We start from the raw sequence: 22,630 nt of genomic DNA on the forward strand, positions 1-22,630 counted from the left end.
AAGATGAAGATTTTACCTAAGATTAAAAAAAATGTTTTTTGCCTGAATGGATAATTATTTTCTTCATAATATTCATACTCCCCTAATATAGAAATTAATACATTTTAAAAGTGCGGGGAATTATTTATAACATAAATGACTGTCATGTTCTCTTTCTTTATATGGTCGTAGTGTAATTGCTGGACAAGAGTTGATACCTTCTTCACTCACTTTTAAGGTTTGGCTATTTAAAAAATATATAAATAAAAAAAACTGTTCATAGAACTAGAGTATAATATACCGCTGAATATGTTTACTTGCCAGTTTCTCATACATTCACCACATGCAAGTCACTCTTCATATATAATTTATTGTTCTCTCAATTTACTATGATGTTGCAAGTTTGGGGCAACGTCCATTGCTGCCCACACTATGGCTATGCAACAAAACATCTGGCAGCCTTGAAATAAAATAATGCACCACCAACATCCTTGCAAAGCCAAGTGTAGACCTTTAACTTTAATGTTTTCTGCTTTAGCATGGTTGTGGAGCTACCCTATGTCACCTGCCTTTTTAAATATGTATATATATGTATATATATATATATATATATATATACAGATGTCAAATGTTCATTTCATGGAACGTTTGAGAAAAGAAAAACAAATCCAAACAAAATATCATCAACATATATGTAACATTCATCTATATTAACTTATTATTTTACATCTCCATAGAAAAAGTAATAGCCACAATGTAAAACTACTTTGTAAAAGTATTACATAAGTTTTACATAAAAAATCTTACTTTTAAGTAAAAGTATTTAAGCATTATCAGCAAAATATACTTTCATTGTTAGCTTGTTTAATATATGTCACTTCCGGCTGCCATCTTTGTTTATTTTAACGGTAACATTGCTACTTGGAAAATAAGTGAAAACAAGTCACAGTCGTTTTTATCGTTCCGCAGAGGATGTTTTTCAGCCCGGTAAGAAGCGGTAAGTTCTGTCACTTGACCAGCAGAGTTTGGCTTGTAAATTAACTTTCACAAAAAGCTGTGTAATGTCAGTAATTTCTATCTTACATCAGAAGGACAAACAAACGTTACGGTTTTTTTTAATCAAACTAACGGTGGTGTACGTTAGCCTGTCTGCATCGTATGCCCTGCATAGTAATGTAACAGTAGCTGATATGTGGATAGCTATTCAGGATAACATAAAACTATAGGCACCACATAAAGTGACCTTACAAAGCGTCTAGATATAGCTGGTTGGTCACAAAAACACTTGTCTCTGATCCTGGTTGTTGAAGATTTGTGGTGGAAACTAGCAGCTGCATTTTCTGACTATTCATTCAGACGTGTGAACGTTTCCTTAAGATATTTGATCATTACTCTTTAATGCCAGCATCAAATTAACGTGTGTATAGGGACTATTGATCAGCTTGAGCAGATGCTGATTAGCTATAGGAAATGTTCTCCGTCTACATTAACACTATTCTCCTGTATCATCTCACAACCACAAAATGTAAGGTTTAAATTAGGTTTTTATTATCAAAAGAGAACGTAAAATAGATAATTTACAAGGCAGATATGGTTGTATCACAGTTTGGATTGGGCAGTATGATAATACACACTGTGAGATCATTGCCTATCATCAGATATTGCCATATCGTTGTTGATTTGTTAGGTATTTAATTTGCTTGATTTGCCAAAAACATTAAATCCTTTGTGGTTATTTTATCCATAAATACCTGATTTTCTAGAAAATGTACCATATCACAATAAAAATATTTGCGATCTAGAACTACCTGTACAGTGATATAAGATTTTAATGATATTGCCCCCTAATAATCAAAAAATTTCATCTATGGTCACTTTTATTAAGGTTAGAGTTTTGACAGTAGGCCTGCTTGTGTGTCTCCAGTAGGAGATTCTCATTGATTTAAAAAATATGTTTGTTCATTTAGTGTATACCAGTTTTGTGAAGCAATTATCAAGCACAAAGCATAGAAGTGTCATCCCTACCTTGCTGTAGCTTTAGGCCCTGGAAACATATTAAAATATATCAGAGGCAGATTATTATTATAGAGCATTTTTAGTACTTCAGCCAATTCTATATCTCATTTTGGGTGCTTGTGTTATGTAAACCTACCCCTGAAGCCACAGAGAGCTGTGTGGACATGTTCATAACAACTGTATGGAGACCAGTTATCCCCATGGCAACAGAGAAACTTGAGAGATGAGATTTGACCACCTGGTGTGTCAGTAAGCTCAACAGGGGAATTATTGTATGACCTTATCTAACGATGCATTTCAGTTTGGGGGGAGGGGCAAGCACTGAAGGTGCATTGGTACTTTTTTGTTTATGTGGGGTTTTAAAAAAAAATAATAAAAAATTTCTTTTCTTTTAATATGTCTTACTTTTATCAAAATTGCTTTGAGGTTAGTTGAGGAAATGCACGTATACAAAATTCTCTTTTTAAAATAACCATCAATCTAAACTTTAATTCACATTGTGTGCTGTAATGCACCCTTTCATTTGTCAGCTTTTTTTCCATGACTTTCTTGGTTCAAGACAAGTTCGGTGAATTGTCTAATTTAGTTATCAGGCAAAGAACTGAACTCCATATTGAAGTCTACTTGAGTCTTTGCTATTCGTGGGCCCATTTTTGGTGCCTTGATGACTGATTTTAATGAAGCTGACTGCAGTTAGATGATGTTAGTTCAGTCTTGGACTTGAGACTGCTAACACATTTCAAATTCCATTGTTTTCCACCAAGCACAGTTTTGGGACTTGTTAAAAAAGCAAATAAAATTGGACTTGACTTTGTGTCAATCCCATTCATCTTAGTTTACCATGAACAATAGTGCCTTTAAGACACACATATTCCCACTATGTTTTATATATATATATTAGTAAAGACACAAACATGAAGTGTGTGAAGTGTCATATTTCCTAAGTTTACATGTTTCCTTATTGTGTGTGTGAGCGATCTGCAGGATATGGTCAGGGATGGAAGTAACAAATTACAATTACTCTCATTAAGGTAACAAATTTGATTATTTGTGTGCTACTTTTTTGAGTATTTTATAAAAACTGTAATTTTGCTTTTACTTAACAATGTTTATTTTTTAGGTGTTTTACTTTAACTGAACTGTAGCCAGTAACTTTCAGGTTTATCCTTGATAAGAGCCAGTAGCTTTGCTGATGATGGTTCACAGGGTATTGCTAGTAAATCATTAATGTCCTCTGTTTGTGGAAACCTGGTGGTCTAGCAAACGTTAGCTCGCTACTTTTGCTTACTTAAGCTTAATCTATACCATTACCACTACCATTCTGGCTCACTTAATGGTATGTTTATTTGATCTCAGACCTGATAGGGGTTTTGCTGTGTAGTAGTATAAATGATGGGAAAAAAATGTTCCTGTTGTAACATGGGCTTTCTACGTTTTTTAGTGTGTAAGTTAATACAAAATAGCAAAACTAATTCACTGTTTTCTTCCATTATCATTCATATTCTGAAGAGGACCGGTACAAAAATCTGTCAGTTTGGCTGTCAGTTGAGGTGGCATGATGATGTTGCTCAGTATCTTTCAGTCAGTAATGTATGATCAGACTAAATGAAAGTTATATGTGCACCCTTCGTGTACCGTGTTTATAAATTACAGTATAAAAATGGGATGGGATCAGTTGTTTGTAATGTAAATACTACGACTTAATGAGTATCCTTTCAAACAGTTTGTAACTTTATCTTCAGGCATATCTGTAAGCAAGAAACTGATGTAAACCTTTTTTTTTTTTACAGAGGAAACATGCAATAAATCTGAAGGTCTACACTGACCCTGTAGCCGCACGGAAGTGAACCCTGGTGAACCCCAGTTGACAAGCTTATGATCAACTTTATTTGTGAGAGTCTTCATCCATTTTCTATAGTTGAAGAACCTGCATTCAAAAATCTTTTGTCAATGCCCAATGCAGGGTCATTTTTTGACCTATTCTTCGAAACAAGGAAGCTGCCACTCAAATGAAGGTAAATTTTGATTTTTATCACATTTTAATGGAGTCAGCTATGGTGTCACCGCCACTGTTAGTTCGACAGCACAGCACAGAAGTTATATTGGCATCACTGCACACTGGACAGATGAAGAAACATTGGAAAGAAGATCTGCTGCACCTGCCTGCAAGAGGTTGAGAGGGTCCCACAACTTTGATGTTCTAGCACTCACCCACAGTACAAGATAAGACGGAAGGTGGTGAACCACAACCGACCGAGGTTCAAAGTTTTCTAAAGCATTCAGTGTTCTTGGTAATCAGGGCCAGTCTGAGGAAGCAGAGTTGGATCAGGATTACTCTGAAGAGCCCTAAGCAGACTACCAGGACACAGTTAGCTGCTCGAAAGAAGACTAATGGTATTGAATACCAACCCCCTCCACATCAAAGATGTGCAGCCCACCTGTCAAAATCTTACATATCTTGCAACAGGAGGGAGAAGAAGCCATTAGGAATGTCTGTGAAAAGTTCAGTGCGACTTTGTGAGTAATGATTTAAAATTTCTTCTTTAAACTGATCCCTGTACCCTTCATCTGTATTTCCCTTTAATAACTACCAGGATGTTAAATGGTGACATCAACAGGGAATATTGGCCTTAAATTTGTTTCACCTGGACTGTTTATGCAAGCTGCAAAATTAACTGCCTTTTTTTTACCAACCTCATTAAGATCAGATGCTAAATATAGTAGTGAACTGAACTATTTTACTGGCCTCTGCATAAAATCACCTGGTTTTGGTTGATGGCAGGTGTTAATTGCCCATGTTGCATCAGTGTCTTGAATAAAGCACGTGTTCCTACTGTCTTTTACTCACTGTAAATTTTCATATTAAAGGAATCCTGCAAACATACATTAACGTGCTTTGTGCTGTACAGGCTGAGACCAGCTGAAATAGCCCACTTGACCAAGGATTGTATCACCATGAAGCCTGTGGTGAAGGCTTTAAACATCCTTCTGTGACAAACACACGCGTGAGATGGCTACTTCCTGTGCAATTCCACCTACAGGCTAAACTCAGAAGAATGGAAGCTTCCTCCATGATGGAAAATCCTGAGCTAATAGCTGCAGCAGTCCTTCTTCCAGAGTTCAACGCCACTTGTACTGAGAAAGCTGATGTCACAGAGGCAGGTATATCCACGTTAACAGTAGGCATGCAAGAGTAGGCATCGATGTGTAGATATATTGGCAAATTTTCCTGTTGATATGATATTGGTATATATCATCAAATTTGAACTGGCTGTAGACAAACAAGAACTTGTGGTATATCCTCTTAATAGTATTTCTAATAATAATAAAACAGTGGCAACAAAAGGTATTAGTTGTGTCAACATATTGACCACTTGCGCCTTTATACAATGCTAAGACCCTGCATTGCTTTGCATCCCTGCATCATGATTTTGTCTACAGAAGTACTATGAGGGAAACTTTTTTGCTGTTGTGATGCTAGGTCTATGAAGAATTATGTTGCAACATAAGTCCCTGTATGTGTCACAGCTGTTCAGTACAATATGTTGATGTTTTGTGTTTATTTATTCTTATAAAGGTTTAGCCTACATGAAAACTCTCCTTGAACAAATGGCACAGGATGACGTTAGGCAGCATTCATAGAATGAAGATGATTTCTTCTCAATTAAATCCAGAAGGTCACAGAGTACAGGGGAGCTCGACGGGTATCTTGTGTGTGTCTCAGACAAAATGGATCTACTAAACTAATTTCCCTACACCAACAAACTGTCCCTAAAACTCCACACTGGCCTGCCTGCCCCTGCTGCCCGTGAGCGTCTGTTCAGCTGTGCAGAACGGGTGTCCACCGCAAAGTCCTGGGATACCAGTCTTTTCCTCATTCTACGTCCTGACTTCATTCATTGCTAGTGCTTGCAAAAACTTTATTAATGTGGTCACACATTGACATATTTGATTTTAATTTGTTACTATACTCTATTTTACATCATGTTTACCTTTTAATCTGTTTCTTTTATTATTCATTTTAAACATATGAATGCAATGTTTATTTCCATTTTAGTTTAATTTGTTTATGCACTATATTTTATAAAAGTGATCTGAAATTAAAAATAACGTTATATACATGCATTTTAAAAAAGTAACTAAGTAACTTCTACTCAAAGTAAATATTAGATAAGTTTGTTTGACTGGATTTTTACACAAGTAATTTTACTTTTACTCTAGCACAGTTTCCCCATGGTAAATCTTGACACCTCTGGATATGGCTTTGCTTAGAATATTTTTTTATTAACTGAGCCATCCGTGAAAGCTGTAAACACTACATACTGAGAGAGACACAGGGGAACAACTTATCCCCGCATGTGGTTCGAGCAAAAAAGACAGGAAAAGCAGATCGACAGTACTTCTGGCAACTTACAGCCATAACACGCTGCAGGCCTAATCGTTTAGTTATTCACGACAGAAATGTGAATCCTGGCTCGGTGTTGTAAATGTACCCGACACACTGCAGATGTTTGCAGTAGCAGTTCGGCGATGTCAGCTTTTAAAGGGCTGAGTGAAAGGTGGGATATGGTTTGGCAAGTGCAAATCACAGCTCGCTGTCGCGCATCACGTGTGCTCCACCGTGAGCACGGTGCTCAGTGTCCAACCTGTCGTTTCCGCTGAAACGCCGCTCTCCGCTGCCGTGTAGGGTACGAGCAAAAGACCTGACGGGAACAGGGTCGTTTTATGCGGCTGAGGCTTTTTAGTGAAACAACGGGATATTTCCCCCTTGCATCCAGTTTTTTTTCTTTTTTAATTCTTAAATAAAAAGTCAGAGACACTTATGAAGGGAAAGGTTTGAAGCTCCGAGTTGGGTAAGTATCATGATTTTCTTTTTAGTAAAGATTCACTGTCGTTGACAAGAATCGTGCGTTTTTTGACGGTGTGGTTATTTTGAAGGCTGGAATCTAGTGAAGTAGCTGCCTTATGATTTCAGATCATTGCGGATTCAAGGGACAGACCGAAAACATCCCGCTGTCAGTGAAGCATCAACTCTGCATCACTTAACCGGTGCAGTGCACGGAGCTGTCCGCTGAAAACAAGGGGATTTGCAGAATCCAGAGAAAGCTGATCTCGTTACTCAATATGCATTGATTAATTAACCTGAATGCAAGGGGTATCACCACTAAGTCAACAGAGATAACGTGATTGTTGCTACGTTTATTCCTAGGCAGAGAATATTGCGTAGAATTTTCTTTCAACTCAGCACAAGTTTACTCCCTTTTTTTCTTTCTTTCTTTCTTTTTTTTTTTTTTTTGGTGTATAAAATATCATAGTTTGTTTGACATAAATCTGAATCAGTGGGTTTCACAGGGTTTGTTCCCCTAAAAAAATACGCTGATTTTCTCATGCAGCCCTGTGATTTTAAGCCTAAAGGCCATTTTCTGCAGCAGCCAAGCACCTGTGGATTACTGTCAGGAATCTTGATCAGGAAGTCAGTCACTGCTTTCAAAGGACAGAGATTCACTTTCAATAATTACAAACGGCTATTCATTAAATACGTATATAGGGCACTGTATAGGGTACGTTATATCAGTTTGTCAGCAAAAAAATTAAAGAAGGCGATACCCAAGAGTGCATCTTGTCATGAAGAAACAGGAAGTTTTAGAGGAGACCACAACTTCATATGAGTAGTATTTAGTATAGTCTTGCTGTCCTAAAATGCTGTTCTACTTCATGTCTATCAGTGTTAAATGAGCACAAAAGCTTTAATGTCATCAGCTCCAGCTACATTTCCTTTTCTTGCAGAGTTCAAAGCCATGCTTTGGTTTGGTGCAAGGAGGAGGGATCCATAGGGAGTTGTCATGCCACTGACAAAGCAGTCTGCCTTTTAAACAGTGTCACAGCTCTGCTCATTGCACTGCTCAGCTCTTTCTGTTTCTATATCTTTCTAAACACCAAACTGAACGGACTTAACGCAAATATCAGTTGTCTTTTGGTTACTGAAACATCTCTCTTTCTTGTTCATGCTGACATTCATTTCCTTCCTGGTCTGCAATTCTATTTAGAAGATTTTATACCCCTACATTTTGCAGTGTATTTGCATTTTTCCTGAAACCTATTTGCTTTCCCATTGTTAGTCCGATCACACTTGCAAAAAAGTGAATCCTACATGGGATATTATTATGCTATAACAATTACAATTGCAAAAAGAAAAAAAGAAGCACTTGCCAAGTTCAGCAGAACTCCTGAAGCAAACCTGTCTGACTCCAGATTTCTCATGAAACACAATGATTTACAGCCCGATCATACCACTGTAGTCTTCATTGAATTAGTACTTAAGATATTTCTGTCAATCTTCGAGTTCTATGATACTTGTCAACGTTAACCTTACTTTTCTAAAAAAAAAAAAAAAAAAAGGTCTTAGTGTGCATGTGCACTTTTTACTTTTTCTACAAGCTCTGATCTTCAAAGAGCTTCTTCAAACTGAGATTTTCTCGCTCTGATTGAAGTCTACCAAATCCATTTTTACTGCCATCATGTTTTCACTAACTCTGAAAACACTGGCCTGTTTTCTTATGTTTTTCTTTCTCTCTTTGTCACTTGGATTCTTCACCATCAGTGGTGATCAGTTTCTTCTTCAGTATGAAGTAGCTCGTGTATTTGCTGAACTGCCCATTGACTTGTTAAGTCTGCTTAAGGCTTGTTTGCATTTCCCAGTATGTTCGTGAGTGCGCTGCGTGTTGTTAATATGGGCATAACTGACATATATGTTAAATTTGGCGTGAATACAGTCAAGATGGCATGACATTTGCTTAACCTCTAGTAAGAACACTGTGCATTTCTCACCTCATGGAATCATCATCTGCAATCATATCACTGATGTTTAAGAGAATGAAAAGTTTTGCTCTTCTGTTTGGCCTTGCATTAAAGGATATTTGTATTCTGTTTTGAAAACTATCAACTGGCAGTTGTGTTTGCTGTGCTTGAATCAAGTGAGATTTTGTGATGTCACTCATTCATCGTCTCTACCCACTTGTTACCAGGGTTACAGGGATCTTTTTGTCCAGGGAAAATTACTACTTACAGTAATTTAAGGAATTTTGATCGTCATGCTTACAGTTAACAGAGCTTATAACCACAGCTAAGAAAACAATAAACACATACATTTATACATACTGAAATTGTCAGGGGAGTTTATTAGTATGGGTGTAGTATCAGTGCACCAGTAATTCATTTGAATCATTAGCACAAGTCATTTTCAATTCAAAGGATTACTTGGTCATTCAGGGGAACAGAGGCTGCTTGTCAATGCCACGTTCATATTGGTCAAGGAAGTGGTTAGCCACATTTAGCCGAAAGATTTAAAGCAGTGGGAAACAGCTAATTGCTAACCTAAGGTTTTAGCAAAAGAGGAAAATGTGCCTTCCAACCGCTGTAAAATTGTCTGTATTTACATATTGAATAGCTATCATGCTAGTTACTAGCACAGAATCAGCAGAATTTTGTTCAGAGGTTTGACATTGTGCAAATCCAGCAACTTCATGATGTGGACAAGACTTGGTAGATGCTATGTGCAGTCACTGTACCCAAACGTTCATCAGCACAATAAATAGCTCCACTTCTAAAGATAACTGCTTTGTACAGTCTGTAAAATACACAAGATACAGTTTGCATATATGAGTTGATGGAGCCAGCGTAGCTTGTTTCAAGCTATGCTATACTCATCTTAGAACTATCTGTTGTGAGTGCACAGAGATAAAAATGATATTGACCTTTATTCTATGTTTTTTAATCTTATTTTACACCAAGGAACATGCTATTCCTAAAACCTAGACCTATAATCACTCACTGTCTTAGATGAATACAATGATTGTTATGGAGTCCACATATCTTTGCTGATCTATAAATCACAATTCCTTCCAACAGGTGTGAATGACAACATAGTACATCAGCCATAGTAAATCATCTGAAGAGAAGCCACAGCTCAGGCAACGTACAGTAGTTGACTGCAATGAAGAAAATCGATGACACAGCCACAGGCAGCTGGACTCTAGACAACAACCCTATCTCCTCTGCAGTGAAGAACTCCTGCCACCCCAACCTGAAGGTATTGTACTTTGTGGAAAAACTAGCTCCCCACTGACAAGCCCTTTGACCTTTAGCCAAACCATATAAAGTCGTGTGAGACAGTACCTGATTGTATGACATAACAACAATTTTCTGTGTACGGAGATACAAGTCTTGAGTTCAGGTTCAACTTTGTTGAGGACCAGTTTATTCAAAACTTTGGCATACTGTAAATGGGTTTTCCTAATAGTATGATGAAAAACGTGACCATGAACTCAATTTGTTTTCATGGTTTGTGTAAAGACAGTACAAGTTGCCAACATTTGAAAAAATGTTATGAACGTATATGCAACTTGGAAACACTTTTGACCATGCAAAAATCCAGCTTTGAAATAGCAAAGAGGGAAATAAAACTACAGAAATAGTTACTCAGGCCAATGGGGGACAGCGTATACCAGAGAATGGTGATGTGAACATGTATGAAGTGTTTCAGCCTCAAAGGACAGGGGGCCCACATGTCTGTCATTTTCAAAGTCATCTGACTGGCCTAGAGGGTGGACGGAATTATGACTGGAATTACATGTGTGTAAGAACCTGAGATACAGAGCACGCGTGTTGGTGAATGCACCCTCCTGTGTGTGTTTTTTGTTTCATGTACAACATGTACAGAATATATAGAGTATATATATAATTGTGTGTGTGTGTTTGTATATGTGTATATGTGTATCTATGTAATATATATATATATATATATATATATATATATATATATATATATATATAATATAATATAATATAATATAATATAATATAATATAAAATAATATAAAATAAAATATAGCACCTCTGCTGTACCATGATTTCTTAAGCCAGGTCGTTTAAAAAGGAGATTTTCTACGGATGACTAGCTGAATAGAACCATTTAAGGCGTCGTTCGTATATATTGATGTAAATCCATGAATGTTTGAACACCCACTGAACGTTCTGTTAGGCCTAATTGATGACCATGCAAGGTGTTGAGTGCAGCGGCTCTCTATGCCCTTTGGACTGGGTGTTAAGTCGCTGTGAAAAATTCTTTAGACAAAGTTTGTGATTAAGTAAAAGAGGTCAGAAGGGAGGGTCTGTACCACTTTATTGGATTAAGAAGCACATTGGACAATAATTAAAAAGCTGCTTAGTAAAATACTTCAGCTACAAGCAACAATAATAAGGAATTCCAGTCATGCTGCGTTTTTTGTTCATGTGTGTTTTTTCCTTCTGTGTGATAATCCTACAGTGGACCACTCATTGTGGTGCTTTTGATACAGCATTCACTTGTTTATCTAGAGAACCATTTTTTGTCTGCCGCTTTATGCTCGCTTAGCCAAAATTTGGATTATTCTACATAATGTGTATGCGTGTTATTTCACATGCAAATATTGTGAGTTAACAGAAGATGTCAAATTGTTGTTGCAGCATTCTCAGCATTTTAGATGCTTGTTGAAAGGTGTTTAATTTCTCTTGTTCTGGTTTGAAATTGTAATATTATCAGAAAGAATTACACTTTTATCACAGCAAGACTCTTGTGGGGTTTTTTTTTTTCTTACCACAGTGAAAAATATTGAAGTATATGTGACAATAAGACATGTTCCAAAACTTTAATTTTCAGAATCTAAGGAGTAAAATATTATCTATCAAATCAGTGGAATTCACAAGGTGATGACTATTCTGGCCATTACATTGAAGCGACTTTATTAATTGCAATCTAAATTTAGTATATATTAGTTCCTAATTATATCTGTTGTATTAAAGGTTGTAAAACCACACTTTGAAAACTAAAATAAAACTAACAAGGGCTTTTAAGGAGTTTATTGTTTAGAAGTTCCTTCTAATCAAAGTTACAAAGTGCCTCACAATTAGTACAAATTTGGTGCAAAATAGATTCAAAACATGATCATAGTGTAACATAGAGTAACATAAAAATTAATCATAATAGACACAGATAATGGATGGATAAATGCATCGTTGGCAATAGCAAAGTTAAAGGTACTACATGTACGTTTTTGCTATTGCTACTTGGCCAACGTTAGCATTAACAGCTGTTTACTTACCAAGAGCTTCAGCCATCGTTGCTTTTACAAAACAAGATGTTAGAATATGCCAATATGACAACACTTGGCAAGTAAAGGAATAAAGTTTGATGCTGCACTGACAGATCAAGACTGGTAAGTAAACTGCTGTTAATGCTAAAGATGGCTGAGTAGCGACAACAAAAACTTACATATAGCACCTTTAATGCCATAGTCACGTTGAAGCAAGAAGGATATAAAACATTGGTAAAAGTAAGTTTTACGAAGAGATCTGAAAAATGACTTGATGATGTTCCTCACATACCTCCCCAGTCCATGTTTGAAAAAGTAGTGAAGGTTCCTTTAAATTACAGCAGAAATAATGACACCAAGTCAACATTATTAATGCAGTCATATGAGAACCATCGTGCCTCAGTATTCCAGCAGAAGCAGTATATCCAATTATCTTCTGTGGTATGAATGGTAATTATTCACTTGACATTAGAGCAAAGCTTGCACTTATATTGCGTATATTGAGAAGTGCGGACCACCCTGGTGATGGCTATAGCTCCACTGGTCCCTCTTGGCTCCTAACAGATTTCTCATTTATTATTTTCCATGATTGTTAGAGGTTGTAGCAAAGTCTATTTCCACTCTGGCCTGTATCTTTCTTCTCATTTTTCACTCAGCAAAGCCATGTTAATGGAGACTACAGCTGCAGAGGAAGTGAGAAAGAGAGAGAAAAAAAGTGAAGATAATTGTTTATCAAATTTGGAAATTTTCTGATGAATCTGGAACCACCTGGTTTCATAGGCTGTATACACTTGATAAGTATTCTACGGTGTACTTCCCTCTTGGTTGGGCACATAGTGTTGAGAGCTTGGCTCTGCACTAGTACCTAATCATTTACATAATCTGTAAACAAGAAATGTTAAATTAATGCTGAGAAAAAGTCATTACACACTTATGGAAACTCAGAGACCTCTCTGTTTTTAAGCTTCTTGCTCAGCTGTATTCTGATTGGACGAGTTTTGGAAAGGTCAGACAAGTGGGGTCACAGTTCACATGACTTAAAGTCTGAGTGCAGGGCCGAAGTGTGAAATCCAAGGTGTGTGTGGTAGCACCACTGCAAGATTTGGCTTCACTGGCATTTCCAAGCAGGTTTTTGACCCAGGATTACTATGCCTGGCTCAATTTCTTCGGGCTACCCGTATCAGAGCACTGATATTACATGTGGTATGTCCAAAGACCTAATACGTCACGATGTACTATATAATTTGTGTTTACACTTGGAGCCACAATCTGAAAATATAGCATTAATTTTCAGTATTATGCGGGTGATACCAAACTATCTCTGGTTAAGTATGTCTGTTACCGCAGCTGATTTTCACATACTATAGAGTCCCTCACCAGAAAATGCTGAATGTCTCATTGACACTTTATTCAGTATCAGGGTAGATTACAGTAATGATGTAAAAATACTGTAATGATGTTGTAAGACTACGTATTACTAATGGTTTAAAGTATCTTCATTTGTACCTGTTAATGCAGCTTATAACGATCGCAAGACTGAAACATCAGACTTATGTACTTTTGTACTAGACCTGAATTGTTTTAATGGTTTAATTAGTCTAAATAGTCTAATTAGTCGATAATTAATAATATAATAATAATTCAGCAACAAACTTGATAAATAATTGACCTTAGTTATCAAGCAATAAAGACAACCATTAATTGCAACCTTACCTTTAATACGTTCACCATTTTTTGCCACTCAGAGAGTGTTGCGCATTAACATTATCACATGTATCTGTAAAGATAAGAGTTCATTTTCGATTAACTGCTAATTCTATTATTTTTTTTAAATATTAATGAATTTTCACTTGCGTATGTTCACACCATGCCCCATAGACACATTAAAGACAGAGCACTCAGATTCTCTGATCCTGTGTCTATCTGACCCAGAACAGAAATAGTGTTCATCGTTTATTGGGCACACTGCCTAGCATTAAAATGTAATGTGTCATATACTGTAAAGAGATTAAGTGACTGAGTAGGTCATTGCAGTAATTTGTATATTATGTGTTAACTGCTGATGTTTTGTTTTTAACATTTTTAAAAAATCAATTCTCAACAATTGTGTGATTTTGGATTAGCGGAAGAGATGTCTCTTTAAAATAGGTTATTGATATTTATAATAAAATCATTATCATAAACCAGGTGTATGTGGATTCATAGTTGCTTTCAAATGACATTAGAATAAATTCTGCTGACTGAAAAATATGTGAAAACGAGAGAATGCCTGTGTGAGTTGGTCGCGGGCGCGTGCGTGTCTACCAAGCTTGGGCTATTTTTTATCCCTAAGAGTGCAGGCTTTGGTTACCTCTCACCTGTTTCCAATTATGATGGGGGTCGGTTGGTCTGTCGGCTCATAGTGCATTGGATGTGTCTGTTACCTAGTGTGATTGGCTTCTCTAATCCTCCCTTTGTGAGTGACTGTCAGCGTCCACAGGTGGCTGAGCAAAAGGAGGAGGGAGCGCAATACACCCTCTGGCCCAAGCTTTAACAGAACATCGCCAGCTTTTCTTTTACAAAGGTTTATCTGCACTGCAAATTCGCGTCATACATACACACGCTCACTTAGAGAAATACATTCACTAAATCACAAGCTAGTGCCCAGCTAAATTAATGCACTTTTTTGTGCACTTCATTGTTTTGTTTTATTTCCTAAAATTGGAAAAATTGTGACATGTTTGAACTACTGAACTACTACCACAACCAAAAATTATATGATAAGGATAAGAATACTAATACAGGTTGATATATTCTTTTTACATTAAAATGGAGAGGAGAAGCATTTCAGGACCGTTTTGTTTGACACAATGTTCTGTCTAATATCTTCTGTATCTTTACAGATGTTCCTTGCAGCCTTGTCCTTTGCCTACTTTGCCAAGGCTTTAACTGGCAGCTACATGAAGAGCACAATTACACAACTAGAGAGGCGATTTGACATCTCCAGTTATCTGATCGGCATCATAGATGGGAGCTTTGAAGTAGGTGAGTTTCGCCATTTATTTCCGTGTGTGGGCCTTTTTACTCTGGCTATTGACTGCTAATGAACGAAAAATCCATTTGAAGCTACAGTATGTCGGCTTGGAATAGACGAATTTTGTATTGATTTGTGTTGTTGCCCAATAGACTGTGAACACTGAAGGAGGAATATGTAATATTGCATGCGTACAGCAGTATGAATATTCATACTGACATTTATCAAAACCTATACAGTTCTCCGGTTGGGCTGAGGCACATCTGTCCCATCCATCTTGTGAGCATCTAGTTTGCAGTGACTGAGATGTTGTGTTTGACATGCAAACACACAGGCCACAATACACAAATATTATAGAGCCCCCCTTAGTCCAGTCAATTTAATTTTTTCAAAATGACCAAACAGAGCAAAGACACACAGCATTCCTCAAGGTCTTTGCGTTGAAAGACAGATATACAGACCAGTGTCACGATGAAGGAAATATACATGTCATGAAAAAGCTGTGGACTGTTCACCAATACAGCCTTGGTTAAAGCAAGGTGTGTGTGTGGTATAGCTGTCTGAACGTAAAGACTGGTTTTCCCTGTATGAGTTGCTCTTGAAGGTAGTGAATCCTACTGCTTGTCATACTGATCAATCCAGTACAATAGCCCACATCTCATAGAAAAATCCTTCCATAGTGTTTTTCCATAGGCAGATATAGATCAGAATCAGTTTTTACAGAAGATACATGTTTGACACTTGTCAAACATGTATCATTTAGATGACTGATTTTAATTTCAAAGAATTAATTTCATCTTATTAGAAGACATTTTCATGCATATAAACACTGTATACATCCTTTACAGAATACTATATTTGAGATTTTCTCCGAAGCAGGTCTCATATTTAATGCCTTTGACTCGTCTGCATCTCCTCTTCTGATCATCTCAACCCTGTAGGGAATTTGCTGGTGATTGCCTTTGTGAGCTATTTTGGTGCCAAACTCCACCGACCCAAGATCATAGCAATTGGATGTATCTTGATGTCTTTTGGAACCTTCTTGATCGCCATGCCGCACTTCATCATTGGCCGGTAGGCAACTCTGGATGCATGCATTGCAGTTCAGAAATTTGCTCCATGTATTTTTTTGATTTAAGTCTTCGCGCAGCTGTAAACACAGTGTAGTGACAGTGTCACTTGGACTTTGAAAATGTAGTCTCTGATGTATGTATCTGTGCTTCACATTGTGAGTATCTAACAATACCTGATGCTTTCTCCCTTCCCTTGTTTAACAGTTACATTGGTATTTTGTATGCAGCTACAAGATCGAAACATCAGTTAGATCTTCAGTGAATTCAACCAATAACCTCTCTCCATGTCCAGCAAGCTCACCTGAGTCCATCAGGGCAGGTGACAGACCCTCTATACTGCCCTCTAGAGGTTAGATAAGTAGTAGAATCCTTACTGTGCTTAGTCGGGAGACTTTGAATTATAAATCCTCAGCTCATTTTTCTTTTTTTCATTTTAACTGTAGGCTGTGAGCGAGAGTCCAGTGTTTCAATGTGGATTTATGTGTTTCTGGGAAATGTCCTGCGTGGGATCGGAGAGACTCCAGTACAGCCTTTGGGAATCTCCTACATTGATGATTACGCTCAGTCTGAGAATGCTGCACTCTATATTGGTAATGCACCTTACTCACTGTTTATGATAGTAATTTTGGAGCGTAGGTACCAAGATTAAAGTTGCTTAATTTTCAAAGTAATTAATGTAGGAAGTGGATTTTCTTTACAGTCTTATATCAGAATGACAATGTTTCATATCCTGGCAACCAGGAAATAATTTATTTGTTCTATTATTTTTTAGAAATTTATTACCAGAACTTATTGCAGAAGTGTGCAGAATATTTTAAATATATATTGTGCACTATATATTGTAATATATTATACATTTCACATATAAAGCTGATGTTTAATAATAGTAGGATAATTCACCAGTCTTATGTTCACCGACATTTATTTTGTTTGACACAATAAATAACATTCTGATGCTTCTTTGGGTATTTTCAACCCTTCAAGCGGAGTAACAGTCAATTCAGATCAATTTTATTAGTGTCCCACCATTCACAAGTGTACAGTAAAAATCTTAAATTTGTTCTTGTCCTAGGTGCATACCAAAAAAAAACATTTGAGAATATAAAGTACAACAGTGCTATGGTAGCAATATGAATGACTCATGCGAAGTAGGCTGCTTCAGCCAGAGTCACAGTATTTGGGTACAGTATATATTGGCAGGATGTCAGATGAGTTCATTGAGACTAACTTAATCTCGCTTCCCACATGTTCTACATTTCAACACATTCAGGCTTTTTCTAAAATAATATTTTGAAAATTTTTTATTTAAATTGACTGTACACCACATAATGTGATGTGTTACTGCAGGAAACAAATCTTGAAAAATAAATTGTTGCAGAACTGTGCCCAAACCCAATAGGTAGGTTTTGATTGTGGCTAAATAAATATGCCTTTCTTTGTTGTGTATTACAGGTTGTGTCCAAACAATATCGATCATTGGCCCTGTCTTTGGGTACCTGCTGGGGTCGCTTTGTGCCAAAATCTACGTTGACATTGGCTATGTGGACATGGGTGAGTAGGGCTCAGGCAGCTGTCATCTGATTTACTACGACTCATTAATAAACTCTGACTGACAGAAAAACCTTCTTGGGCTCGGCAAGGATTTATCGTCGGTTATCATTTGTTCACAATAACAAAATGCACCAACACTTCAGTGTGGAGAGTTGGATTTGGAAACTGGTTGTTGTACATGACAGTGTTGAAGCTGCGCAAGACACAACACACCTGCCAAGAGGCATTGAATTAGGACAAGGTAAATCATGTGATACAATATAATCTGATTGGGAAGCAAACACTTTGTAGCTGTTGTAAACTTTTAACAATACAACTGAGGATACATCTCCTTGTGTTATAAAATGTTGCCTTTGAATATTTACCACAGTCCTAAGGTTTAAGTGTATGTAAAACATTTTGAAACTAACACCGTATATAAACTTTACTTTGTAAATAAATTTGCCTTGCTTTGCCTTAGAAATGAATATATGTAAAAAGAGAATGCATCTAGAGGAAATGACTCTGAGAAATAAATGAAAGAAAATGAATCCACATACTGTGCTGAGACGGTCTTATCTCTTCGCAGAGACTGTGACTATCACCCCTGGTGATGCCCGCTGGGTGGGGGCATGGTGGCTGGGCTACCTCATCGCTGGTGCCATCACTCTCATGTCTGCTGTTCCTTTCTGGTTCCTGCCCAAGTCACTGCCGATGCCTGTGGATAAACACGATACCAGCTGCTCTCCAGAGCAAACCAGGTTCATCAAAGATTCCACAGTCATGGAGCACAAGTTCAGACCTGAGGAGCCAACTAATTTACGTCAGATGGCCAAGGGTACAAAAAACATTAATGCTTGCAATGAATATAGAGGATCATCATTGTAATCTGTATTCAGTCCATGGACTCTTTAAGAATGTAATAATTTTGCTACTACTGCATACACAATGTTTTTCAACTGACTCTTCTGTGATGAATTTCTCAAGAGACCTGCAGTATTCTCACATGTCTACCATGCAATGCAAGCTGATTTTTTTTTAAAAGAACTTTATTTCCTACTACGAATTTAAATTGCCTTCAGATCTAAGAACGACTTTGTCTGCAGGCAATTTCATTATACTGTCTGTGGGTTTTGGCATTTTAAACAAATTTGTGGGTCTAGTTTTGAACATCACATGCTGGTTATAAATGTAATTGTAAGCTATAAATTATTAAAACCCGTTAAAATGCATGGGCATTCCTGATGTTTACGGGGTAAGATGCCGGTCATGAACTGCAAGGCCCCAGTTTGAGTCCAACTGGGCATCTCTCTCTCATTTCCTCTCATTTCTCTAGTGTTTGTAATAAAAGCATCAAAATTCCCCAAAACTCTCAGATGTGTTTGAAGAAGCGGTATTCATTCATTTAAACTTCCCCACACAGAATTTGTGCCCACATTGAAGAGTCTCCTTGGAAATCCTGTGTACATCATCTACTTATGCGTGACCATCATTCAGTTCAACTCTCTCATCGGGATGGTCACCTACAAACCCAAGTACATTGAGCAACACTATGGCCAGTCAGCATCAAAAGCCAATTTTCTCATGGGTAAGCAGACTATTTCGATAATTCATAATGTTTACCTTGTTGTGTGATTTTTGCATGGTCATTTTATCTTTGCAGATGACTTATAAGCTTGTTAACAACCTATGTTGATTTGCTGAAAGAAAATTATTTAGAGATGCTGAGTGATGTGAGCTGGATGGTCGTCATAAGTGTTTCATGAGCTAGCTTTGGATGAATTTTTTATGCTCCAACTCCCACATCCTTCTTAAGTAAACTCTGCAGCTGCAAGATGACAACCAGGTTTACAGCAAATGTTGGACATTCTCTTGGACATTTGTGGAAAAAGCGCACAGATTGATGAGACCAATTATTAGGTCAACATGATGAAAGTGAAAAGGTGTAATAACGTTGCTCTTTTCATCCACATAACTGAATGAGTGAATAGGGTGTTGAATGATGAGAACTGCATTCCATATCCTCTCAACCATCAAAAGTCATCTTCATCTTTCACGACATGACTTCAGTTCACTTTACATGAAATATGAATAAGACTGCTTTGATATGAATGAGTGTTCTGGCTTTGATCCCTTTTGGGGAACGACGTTGGTGCTTGATGTTGCTTGTACAAGTTATTTTCTGATCCTCTATCCGTTTAAGAATGCGTTGTATTCTGCGCTTTGGCCAGGCATGATCAACATCCCAGCTGTGGCCCTGGGGATGTTCTCTGGAGGGGTGGTCATGAAAAAGTACAAGCTGGGTATCATGGCAGCAGCTAAATTTGCCTTTGGGACCTCCCTGCTGGGCTACTTCCTGTCACTCTTCTTCTTAGCCATGGGCTGTGAGAACTCAAAGGTGGCAGGCATCACTGCTTCATACACCGGGTATGTGATGTCTGTATATATTTCTGTCAATTCTACAATTAATCATTACAGCTAACACACTTCCTAGGGTTCCTTTTGTTTTGTGTTGCCTTTCTGTGTCTGTTTTCATATTCCATGCACAATAAAAGCCAAGGCTTTTTATATGATCTATTTTTCATATGAGCTGTCAATAATATATGCATTTTCTTCATGTTGTCACATGCAGATTGGGAGGCTTGTCTTATCAGGAACAGTCTCTCTTCTCCGACTGTAATTCGGGTTGCTTGTGCTCAGGTAGAGAGTGGGATCCAGTGTGTGGAGAGAACGGGATCACCTACGTCTCTCCATGCTTGGCTGGATGCACCTCCTCCTCTGGTTCAGGGAGAAACACGGTCAGACACTGTGTTAATTACAAGTCTATATTTCTTAGTACAACTGCTGGCTAACAAACACAATAATTTACTAAAGGGCAAGTCCTCTATCACTGATATCACAACATACATTGTTTTCTCCTTTGTTAGGTGTTTGAAAATTGCAGGTGTGTGGCGCTGGCCGATACCCAACCAGGCAACCTGACGGTCACTCTGGGCCAGTGTCCACGCATGGACAGCTGTGACAAAATCTTTCCATACTTCCTGGCTCTGTCTGTCCTCAGCTCATTCATTATTTCTCTTGGGGGAACACCTGGCTTTGTGTTGCTCGTCAGGTCTGTCGACATCCTCCTTGTGGGCTCTTTTGAAAAAAGAAAAACTAGACTATTTTCAGATGCAGTCTGTTTTTTTTTTTTAACCAATGCGTCATCTTGTCATTCAAGGACAGATTACACTCCCCTGCTGTTATCAGAAAAAATGTATCACTTCCATATAATACAGTGTCATAGATGGCGATATTTTCATAAATAAGTAAAGCTGTCAGACAAAGAAGTTTGCGTTAAAGAATTTCTTCTTTTGTACCTTAAAGCATCTAATCAATATAATGCTCATTCATAGTGTTTTAAGTCTTCCAGTAAAAAAATAAATAATTGTCTTTCTTTAGGTGTTACGTGTTGAGGTTGAAAACTTGAGTCTCTTTTTAACGTCTCAATCTTGTTTTTATAGGTGCATTAAACCTGAGCTGAAATCTCTTGCACTTGGAATCCACACATTGGCCACTCGCACACTTGGTGAGAACCATCTTTGGTATTCTGTACATTAGTGTCTGCTTAGTTTGGACCCTGTATTTGCTGTTTATGTGAAGTGACCAGTTATTTTATTTTAAATTGTACAACAGCTGGAATACCTGCCCCTATATACTTTGGAGCCATAATCGATACAACCTGCCTCAAATGGGGATACAAGATGTGTGGAGGAAGAGGAGCATGCAGAATATATAACACCTCGGCTTATAGGTACATAAAACTGTATTATATATCCAGTAGGTTGTCTTTTAAACTCTTGAGTTCACAGAAAAAAATGTCTATAACAACACTAGCAGCACTGTGAGGCTGTAAGGCTCATTGGCAATATTATTCAGTATTGGAAAAGGAGAGAAAACTTGGCTAAACTCAGATCCTTACCACTAATGGTAAAAAAAATTGAGTATAAAACATAATTTTGCCACAAGAGTGGTACTAGAAGGAAGGCCATGTTATCCCCAGCCTAATTCAGAAAACCTGGAGGCAAACCTAAACCTTCCCCTCTGCGCTAAACTAGACCACTTAGCTGATAGTTAGTCTATAGTATTGGTCACCTTAGAAAGGTAGTATTTTTTTTATTCCCAGCCCTACCAGTTACGTAAGTGTGCACTTGTTTTTTGAAGCAAAAACCAGATTTTTCCATATAAAAGTTTAATTAAAATGGACTGAAGAAAAACACTATTTAAACAGCTTGGATTTAATTGGACTCATAAAAATTTGAATTGTGACTTGCCCTCAGCGATTTGTAGCTTGACTGTTATATTCGCTGAAAAACTATTCTCTAATTTATACCCTAACAGTAATATTTTACTTCTACTTTTTGTTTTTTTTGTTTTTTGCAGGATAGTGTACCTGGCCCTCACACTGGGCTTGAGGACAGTCTCCTTCTTCTTTTGTATTTTGGGTTTTGCTCTACTCAAAAGACATATTAAGAGGGAGGAGAAGAATGCTCTGACCAATGGGAGTGCAGAGCTGGAATCACTACGGAAAGAGGAGAACAGCTCCATACACTGTGAGCAGTTTATACTGGCCTTGGACTGCAGTCCTGATGGAGAAACTCGCTTATGAGCCGCAGCACAACCTCTTCTCTTCTGACTCAGCTCCATGAAGCACCTCAGATGTATACAGGAATAAACACTGTGGACACTTTTCATAGACATACAGTATTTGACAAAGATTCATTTTATAAACGACACATGCTCTTTCAGGAATGTATAAATTTATGTGTTTGTGTTTTTCATGAATTGAAGACTTTTGTAGAAAAAACAATGTAATTGTGCTGTATTTTCTATGTTGGTCTTTGTTTTTA

General features: G+C 37.4%; 1 protein-coding gene across 8 annotated transcripts; it reads left to right on the forward strand.

Moving 5' to 3' along the window:
• The first annotated feature begins 885 nt into the window (after positions 1-885).
• LOC120793208 (solute carrier organic anion transporter family member 1C1-like) lies at positions 886-22,514 on the forward strand. Of its 8 annotated transcripts, XM_040133045.1 has the most exons (18): positions 888-976; positions 3,786-4,010; positions 4,122-4,512; positions 5,037-5,157; positions 9,904-10,084; positions 15,008-15,149; positions 16,080-16,212; positions 16,439-16,560; positions 16,655-16,801; positions 17,664-17,762; positions 18,331-18,579; positions 19,165-19,329; positions 19,973-20,168; positions 20,374-20,539; positions 20,669-20,853; positions 21,245-21,309; positions 21,417-21,534; positions 22,164-22,514. In XM_040133045.1, the coding sequence occupies exons 5-18, from the start codon at positions 9,989-9,991 to the stop codon at positions 22,387-22,389; spliced, it is 2,109 nt and encodes a 702-aa protein (XP_039988979.1). In that variant the 5' UTR covers positions 888-976; positions 3,786-4,010; positions 4,122-4,512; positions 5,037-5,157; positions 9,904-9,988; the 3' UTR covers positions 22,390-22,514. The 8 variants fall into 8 exon arrangements, with proteins under 8 accessions (XP_039988982.1, XP_039988979.1, XP_039988978.1 ...); XM_040133044.1 differs by having other exon boundaries at positions 3,786-4,512; XM_040133046.1 differs by having other exon boundaries at positions 912-966; positions 3,786-4,512.
• The last annotated feature ends 116 nt before the right edge of the window (positions 22,515-22,630 follow it).

The sequence above is a fragment of the Xiphias gladius genome, chromosome 8 (genome assembly GCF_016859285.1).
Source record: "Xiphias gladius isolate SHS-SW01 ecotype Sanya breed wild chromosome 8, ASM1685928v1, whole genome shotgun sequence".
Taxonomy (NCBI): Eukaryota; Metazoa; Chordata; class Actinopteri; order Istiophoriformes; family Xiphiidae; genus Xiphias; species Xiphias gladius.